This window comes from Sorghum bicolor, chromosome 9, assembly GCF_000003195.3.
Source record: "Sorghum bicolor cultivar BTx623 chromosome 9, Sorghum_bicolor_NCBIv3, whole genome shotgun sequence".
Classification (NCBI taxonomy): Eukaryota; Viridiplantae; Streptophyta; class Magnoliopsida; order Poales; family Poaceae; genus Sorghum; species Sorghum bicolor.
This window is the reverse complement of record NC_012878.2, coordinates 7,140,282-7,149,604: the sequence shown is the minus strand read 5'-3', so window position 1 is coordinate 7,149,604 and position 9,323 is coordinate 7,140,282. Positions and strand designations below refer to the sequence as shown.

Below are 9,323 nucleotides of genomic sequence, written 5' to 3'. Positions count from 1 at the left end.
GGAACCGAGAAGCCCAGAAAATGTAGCATCGCCTCTGCTGTGTAGGCAAATATAGCAGGGAGCTGGAGCCCTTTCTTCATTGCTACAGGCACACACAATAACAGCAAGAGCTACTCACAAGGAGCCGTACCAAAGACTCCCTATGTGTTCTACATTATGTGTGGAGCTAAATTGGTTAGGTGACTCTAGTAGCACTTCTCATATCCAGAATTCTCAGCGGGAGTGAAGGCCAACATTGAGGTTAAGCTAATGTAGTTGCTCAATCAAGAGAGCGTAGGGTTTCTTCCGTCTCGCTTTCTTCTTACTTCCGAAACTACTTTCGTGTCCTCCATGTCTCATATGTGACCGAAATTTATGATCTTTGAGGTAGACCAACTAACGTCCATCAATGATGTAAAATTCGATTCTAACAAGTGTTAGGTTACATGAAACATATGAGCATGTTTGCTGGTACTAGGCAAAATACACACCACATACTTAGCCCAAAGGACATATCCAATTTATACCCCATTGCCATACATTTTGATTTATAGAACTATATAACTTGTCAAACCAATTTAAATTTGTGTCACTTTCATCGTAATCTCATATCGTATCCTATATAATTAATAAAATGGAGGAAGAGTCGCACATGAAAAATGTACCACTTTGATGGCACGGCAAAGATAGGGCATAGGGGATAAGGAGTCGGAAAAGCAGAGCAAAAAGGAAGAGCACAACAGAAGTAGAATCTTATCGGTTATCGCGCAAACGTGCCCGAGTCGCCTCGCCTCACTTTCATTCTGCGCCCCCGCCGGTGGAGCTCCACGACCCACGCGCCATGGCCGCGAAGCACCAGCAGCAGCACCACTTCCTGATCGTCACGTACCCGGCGCAGGGGCACATCACCCCGGCGCGTCACCTCGCGCGCCGCCTCGCCAGCGCGTGCCCCGGCGGCGCGCGCGTCACCATCTGCGCCCCGCTGTCGGCGTTCCGGAAGATGTTCCCGGGCGCCGCCGCCGCTGTGGCTGTGACGGGGGAGGAGTGTGGCGGCGACGGCGACGGCGACGGCGACGAGAGCGTCGCGTACGTGGCCTACTCGGACGGCTACGACGGCGGGTTCGACGTCGCCGTGGACAGCTACGCGAGGTACATGGAGGAGGCGAGGGCGGCGGGGTCGCGGTCGCTGGCCCGTGTGCTCCGCCGCCTCCGCGACGAGGGGCGCCCCGTCACGTGCGCCGTGTACACGCTGCTCCTGCCCTGGGTAGCCGGCGTGGCCCGGAGCCACGGCGTGGCCGCGACGGCCGTGTTCTGGATCCAGCCAGCCACGGCCCTCGCCGCGTACTACCACTACTTCCGCGGCCACCGGGACGCCGTCGTGGCCGCCGCGGCTTCGGGGGATCCGCGCGCCGAGGTTCGGCTCCCGGGCCTCCCGCCGCTCCGCGTCCGCGACCTCCCGTCGTTCCTCGCCGTCACCTCCGACGACGACCCGTTCGCGTTCGTGCTCCCGGAGTTCCGCGAGCTCGTGGACGCGATCGAACGAGACGACGACGGCGACGGCGACGGGTCCTCGTCGAAGCCCCCGACGTACGTGCTCGCCAACACCTGCGACGCCATGGAGCCCGAAGCGCTGGCGTCGCTGCGCCCACACGTGGACATCTTCGCCGTCGGGCCCGTGCTGTCGTTCCTGCACGACGAGGCGGACGACGACGGCAACGGGAGGCGCGCCCCGTCTCCGTCTCCTCCTCGTGACGTCTTTGAGCACGACAAGAGCGGGTACCTCGGCTGGCTCGACACCAAGCCGGCCAAGTCGGTGGTGTACATCTCCTTCGGCAGCTCGTCGGTGACGAGCAGGAAGCAGGCCGCGGAGATCGCCGACGCCATGGCCCAGGTGAAGAGACCGTTCCTCTGGGTTTTAAGGAAGGACAACTGGAAGGACGACGACGACGACGACGCGGCGATCAAGAAAGCAGCGGCGGCGGCGGTGGATGCGGACAGCGGTGGCGGGATGGTGGTGTCATGGTGCGACCAGGCGCGGGTGCTGTCGCACCCGTCGGTGGCGTGCTTCGTGACGCACTGCGGGTGGAACTCGACGCTGGAGAGCTTGGCGTGCGGCGTGCCGACCGTGGCGGTGCCGCAGTACTCGGACCAGGGCACGGCCGCGTGGCTCGTGGCGGAGCGGATGGGCGCCGGCGTCCGCGTCCGCGTCCGCGCGGACGACGACGGCGGCGTCGTGGTGGAGGCCGACGAGCTGGCGCGGTGCGTGGAGGCCGCCGCGGCGTCGGATGCCGTGGCGGCGCGCGCCGCGGCGTTAATGGGCAAGGCGAGGGCGGCCGTGGCGGACGACGACGGCGGCGGGAGCTCGCACCGCAACCTGACGGAGTTCCTCAGGCAGATCGCCCGCGGTCCCGGCGAATAAACCGTTGCAAGCTTGCCTTGCATTTCTAGCGAAACCATCCATCCATACTGTTGATTGCGATTTGGACGATCGAGAATAACCGGAATCGATCTCTAGTTTTTTTTTTTTCAATTGCGAGCATGAAACAAGAGTGTGACAAGGGTATTTTCTAGCTTGAATGAGGTCGACGTGCATCTCAGATGGCTCCAATCCAAAAAAAAAAAAGTGTCCGTGTGTGCGTACTGGTTTTTGCTTGCATTTGCATGCTCCGGACGTAGTGACGTGCATGCGCCTGGAGCCTCGTCAGGAACCCAAGCGAACGTGTCGACGCGAAAGGCTTGAGGAGAGGAGGACAAGCAGGGCGGGGCGCTACGGGATGAAAAGGGTGAAAAGTGGTGCTGGACCACCGGACGACGACGCGATCCTCATCTCCTCATCGATATCGTGGCCGCGCCGGAGGCCGGAGTCCGGACGCCGACGCGACGCGGAACCACCGCTAGCGGATGCAATGTATCCATCCATCCATCCATCCATCCGAGTCTGTCCTCTCCTCTGCTTCGCTAGCGGTTGGGGACTGACTGGGGTGCCGTCGCCTCACCCGTCCTCTGCGTCGCTGGACGTTGTTCGCTGCTCAACACTAATGCATTGTTGAGCTGTCTACTATCTTTGTATACAAAGCTACAATCTCATCTCGTAGCTAGTTTTTTCGTACATTTTGCTACTTTTGCTTGGCACCATTGTTTGTCCCTACTCGTTGGCAATACACTGTTCCTTGTTCCAGTGTCACGTTGGATTCGTTGCTTTACAGGGTGCATCAGAGCCCCACGGCATCGACGCTCGATCCGGAGACAAACAAATTCGTGACATGTTACCATTTCGTTTGTATGATGATCGATGCCATCCAATCACATGCATAAGAATTGCGTGTTTAGTTTCCGTGGGCAAAGGAATACACGTCAGCACACGCACGCCTAACACAGTGGTTTCACTTGTGACATGCAGGTCCAGCTAGGCTCAAAAGTCACTATGCATGTATAAGGCCTTCCACAGTGTTGTCTTTAGGCTAGTCTCAATACATGTTTCATGAGAGTGTATCGCACATTAAATAGAGTGACTCGCCTTAGTGATGCCAAGAGAGAAAGAGAGTTTGGGTATCACTTAGCCAACTGCATGCAACATGTGGTGCTAATTTAGAGAAGTGCTAGAATAAATAGGAGCGGAGCATATAGAAGCATGGATGCTCCGAAAACAAGAGAGAGAGAAATCGTGTTAGGTGTGTGAGAGAGAAGGTACGAGACTTGTCAGCCTTTTTTGTTTTCTTGTGGTTCCATTCATCACTTTGGGGCCTTGTTTAGTTTCGAAAAGTGAAAAGTTTTCGGTACTGTAGCACTTTCGTTTGTTTGTGACAAATATTATCCAATCAAGGACTAACTAGGATCAAAAGATTTGTCTCGTGATTTACAGCTAAACTGTGTAATTAGTTTTTGTTTTCATCTGTATTTAATGTTTCATGCATGTGCCACAAGATTTGTATTTAATGTTTCATGCATGTGCCACAAGATTCGATGTGACAGGAAATCTTGAAAAGTTTTTGGTTTTCAGAGTCAACTAAACAAGGCCTGAGACATCTGGTGGTCACGGCTACATAAAGATATGCCACACACACCGGAACTATCTGAGCACTAGTGTCTATTTGTTTTTTGTAGGGCTTAATATGATTTAGGCTTCACTCCAATCTATGGAAGACCTAAGAGGAAAGAAGAGGAAGGAGGAATATTATTATCTCAACACCACATAGCAAGCATAATATGGATTTCAATACGTGAATAATAGTCCTAAATATATGCTTCTAAATCGTTTTGCATGAGGCTAAGACTATCTCCAACAATCGTCACCCAAAATACAAGACCCATTTGTCCTTTGGGTAGCGCTACAGGTAAAAGGTTCCATACCTATTTTTAGTCTTCTCCAACAACAAGACCTAAAAGACAACACTCTCTGCAAATGGGTCTCGAGGAGAAAGGATACCCAAATTTGGGTTATGCCTCTCCTGATACCCAAAATAGGTTTTCTGTCTAGGTACTCTGTTGGAGGCTATAGGTATTGTGTTGGAAACCTATTTTAGGTTCCCAAATACATGTCCTATTGGAGACAGCCTAATAACACTCCTACATGCATGCGTTATGCATGGCCTTTTTAGTCCATGGTCTTTTCTGTGTAATGGGATGCACAAGTTAAGTTTGTTACATAATCATTTTAGAGTCGAATAATTCGGGATGCACAAGCTAAGTTTGTCACATAAACTTTTCAGAGTCGAATAATTCCAATAGTACAGAAAAGCTATATGATGGCGATGGAGATTCTTTTTTACAGGCGGTTTTAATTAAAAATTGGGTATGAAAAGAAATCGACGGGCCTGACTTAAGAACCGCTAGTGGAAACATATTTTCACTGACGCCAGTGCAAATGGTGCGTTTCCACTAGCGGTTTTCTTAAGTGAACCACCAGTGAAAATAGATTTGTACAGACCGTTTTCCTACCAAAACTGCCACTAGAAATCATATATTTCTACATACGGTTTTCTTAAGAAACCGTCACTAAAAATCAGATTTCTACTGGCGGTTTCTTAGAAAACTTCCTGTAGAAATAATTTGAAATTAATTTTTTTAAGTTTTTCAAATGACCTCGTATGAAAAAACCACTAAAATAAAAAGTTGTAGATCTCAGAAAGTTATGAAAATTTGTAGTTGATAGCTTTTTTATTTGAAATCATATTGTCATAAAAAATTACGTTCAAATTTGTCAAATTTGAAATTCAAATTTTGTAAATGACATCGGATGGAGAAACTACCAATATAAAAGTTATAGATCTTGAAACTTTATAAAACTTTGTAGTTGACAACCTTTTCATTTGAATTCGTTTATGCCCTCAAAGAATCAATGTATGCTCAGTTTTAGGATAATATGTGGGAACCAAACTCTAATATAGTCACAACTGAGTGATAAGTGGAGTGATAGAGGAGGCTACGCGTGAGGAGGTGGTCACGAGTTAGCACGCTATTTTACGTAAAAAATACGTGACTTGCGACTTCAACACACACGGGCAGACAACTCGCCATAAGTGTTCCCTAGGATTATTTTTTTCTATTTTTGAAACCTGATTTTATATTTTCTAGATAAATATTTCCATTAGCAGTTGGATTAACTGAACTACCTTGAAAATCTTTTTTCACAGATGGTTTCAAATTAACCACAAGTGGAAAGATCTATTTCCATTGACTCTTAACACTGTCGGTTTTGAAAAACGCCGGTATTACGAACTGCCTGTGCAAAGCTTGTTCACCTCCTCTAAGAACATTCGATCCTTTCACATGTTTACAGAAAAAACTCACTATTCAAAACAATCTCTCCTGATATATAACATTCAATATACTCTCTCTGTAAAAAAATGTAAATCTCGCCAACGCAGGTTCTCTTACTTGGTCAAGTAAAGTCACGGGTGACTTTGCCCCTCTCTGATGCCCTCGATTCTTCATCCCACGGCTGACAGGAAGGAGAAGGTTTTGACAGCCAGCCCATTTGATAGCCCAAACAAAGGCCCAACTTGCGAGAATACGAACAGCCGGCCCGGAACCCAAGCTGCCGGGCGGATGCAGATGACGGCCACCGGATCGGAGGCTGCGCCTCGCCGCTACCAACTTTTTTTTTTTTTTTGCAGGGAAACGGTCGGATCGGACACGATGTCTACAACAAGTACGTATACATTTGTTTTGATATAGAGAGAACGTGAATCCATACGAGAAGGCTATTTTTATGGTGAACGTGAGCACTAGCTAAAATTGTTTTGGCTAACGTTTGACAACCAAAATTATCTAAGAAAAGATGAGAACAGGCTTTCACTGGTTTAATTTTCAAAACCGGCTAGGCTGGATTTGTCAAAGTTGTCAAAATGCATAATGGATTTCACCATTATGCTGGCTAAATTAGGTTTGTCTGAGTCTGAGGCTAGCTAGGCTGGGTTGAAACTGGCTAAGCCAAGATTGGAAGTCGACTAGCCGGGTTTTATGGGATTATATCCCAAGATTGAGTTATTTTTTATGTGTTTTGCAAGAGATTTTGACCCCTCATAGGATAAAATCACCCCCTCCCAATACATATAAGAGACATAACCGATTGAGGTGTCCAATATGGCAATACACATAATCGTCAAAAAAATCAATCTACTATATATCTCTCTTTACCCTAATCTCTTTTCCGTATCCATGTTGTTGTCTATCACTTGATTCAATGACCAGTGGCAGGTGAGGCTCGCTGTCCAACCTCGGGACGATGCCCTGAGACATTTCTAGGCAAAACCCGGGGAAATCAGCTAGAGGCCAATTCCCAAAACTGGCTGGTCTTTGAAAAACGTGCTGCCACATTTTATTTGTGACCTATACAATCTAGCACTTGTGGTTGTGATCGATCTTCAAGTCAATAAATGAACTATCCAAATCTGCTGTGATACTCACTTTTCATGGAGATTATAATTAACGGTTGTTTGGAACATCAATGTTTTATAAAATATTTAAATTAAATCATTGTCAAATCTGTACTAAAATACACTGAACTCACTCAGATTGCTACATATTTAATTATTACCTTATTTCCGAACCTGCATCATGGCCTTATTTGGGCCTAGAGAGTTGGTTGTGTCATATTCACAATATATCTATCTTCTTCGTGAGCTGTGCGATGAAGAATGGAGGGCATCGGGGAGTCACATGTGACTTTTCTTCACTAGGTACAGATGAAAATAATGTAGTTCATCAATATGGACATAACATAATTAGATCACTAAACGATGATAAAATAATTATAAATGTAGAGTATTGAGGCTGTTGTATAGGCTCAGCAGACTAGCAATGTATATAACAATGTATTATACATGTACATGTTATTAAAGGATATATATACTAGATGTTTTTCAAGAAATTTTGGGGCAACAGCTGTATCCCCATTGATGATACTGTAGATCCGCCATGTTCCCTAGGAGTAGAACTATCCTAAATTTGACTAGTTTTATAGAAAATAGTATCAATATTATATTTTTTAAATACTCCCTCCATATCATATTTAGAAGTCGTTCTGTGCTTTGAACTAAGTTGAAGAAAAAAAGTCGTTCTCCGGCTGAACATATATTTTAGACGTCGCTGCCCCTAGCGCTTAGGCTCCCGCGCTACGACGCATGCGTTGCGCTCGTACGAGGAGTAATTAGCGCTAGGCTCGATGCATGCGCTGTGCTGGACGCTTGCCCTCCCAGCAGCTGCATGTTCGCCCTCACCAATCCGCTACATACGCTGCTGGCCGCTCACCCTCTCCCTCGCAAAAAGTAGTAGCAGCAAAAAAAATATGTGGATGCCAAGTTTTGAACTATCTTAACTGCAAAAGAATGTTGGATAGAATACACCCACAACCTTATTTAATAGGGGTAGACAAGGAAAAATCCACCATAATTAATGACTCCTTGGTAATCACAGTCATATCCAAAACGTCTTCTAATTACAATATGGAGGGAGTATGTTAATTATGAAAATATATTTCATAATTAATCTAGTAATACTTATTTCAAATTTAAGTTGTTCTAGCTTTTCTAGACACATAGTTTTTACTATATATCTAGCCATAGTGTAAATCTATGTGCATAATAAAAGAAGCTTTGTATCTAGCAAAACATAATAGCTTATAATTAATTTAAAACAGAGGGAGTACATATATTTGGTGAAACTTGAGATTGTGTGACTCTCGGGGAAGTGAGACTTTTATTCTTTTTAGGATGAAGAAAGTACGATACACTGTTCGCTAATTTGTTGTGAGAGAAAAACATTGTTCAATAGTTGATAAGGATAATTCGTTGAATCAGAAATAGAATAATAATACTAATATAATAATATCATGATCTAGCTAACTGACACCTTTTGGTTAGTTTGATCTATGCATGATATTTAGAAGGAACATTCCATTTGGCCTGCTGAAATAGATAGATTCTAGATCTTGCCTGCATGGCTGGCCATTTCCGATACTGTATGCTCGCACTAACACAAAATCTGGCAAACATCAAGTTCGTGTATTGTCCGGCCTGATTTCTCTGGATTTAACTAGCCAGCGTACATGTGTTGACACAGTCCTTTAATTTGATCGATCAGGTGATGATTCAATAGTATGTAAACTAATTGAACCAACATAGAACTTTATGTTTGAGTAAATAACGGCAAGACAATGACATTGTTTTGATTATGATAATCCATTGTTTCCAGACAAGTAGCAGACGGAGATACCATATCATTGGATGCGACAATAACGTCGTTTCAAAAAGTTTGCACTTAGATTTTGGCCGCCCAACAGTTCAGAGATGCTCTGATCTGTTGTTAAAAAGAAAAAAAAAACAATAACTTGCCAATCTGTGTTCCTGTTCGTATATTCGGCTCCTGACACCGAAATGGTCGATGTCATTGGCTTCTCGATTTTACCTATTTTATATTTTTATTTGCTTTCATCATCTCTGAGATTCTATGTCCTTTGAACTATATATTAGGAGATCTCATATATTAGCTAGGCATTTTGTTTATTTCATCAGCTGAAGCTACAAATATACAAATATATATACTGTCAGAGCAAGATGTACTCTTCTCTCTTTTCTTTTTCTGACCGAGTTATTAAAACATGTAGTTTGAGTGCTTCAATTCATTTAGGTATTCAGAATCATAATAAGCTTGATCTGTTCGACCATGGATACCAGCTTCCATCTGAAAATTATAGGCCAGTTTTTTTTTAATGAACGGGCGAGAAAACGCCTATTTGAATTTCATCATTGATAAAGAAGAAGAGATTATCTATAGGCCAGCGCTTTGGTTTGATATACAAAGTTTAGACGGTTGGGATTGTAAATTCTTGTTCTATTCTAAGG

General features: G+C 45.3%; 1 protein-coding gene across 1 annotated transcript; it reads left to right on the top strand.

Annotated features, from left to right (window-relative positions):
* LOC8072722 (UDP-glycosyltransferase 75D1) lies at positions 592-3,157 on the top strand. Its single transcript, XM_002440663.2, has one exon. It carries the CDS (start codon positions 821-823, stop codon positions 2,396-2,398), a length of 1,578 nt encoding a protein of 525 aa, XP_002440708.1. The 5' UTR covers positions 592-820; the 3' UTR covers positions 2,399-3,157.

Bases quoted from the DNA above. Each gene is read 5' to 3' on its own strand.
- LOC8072722 (XM_002440663.2), top strand. From the start codon at position 821: ATGGCCGCGAAGCACCAGCAGCAGCACCACTTCCTGATCGTCACGTAC.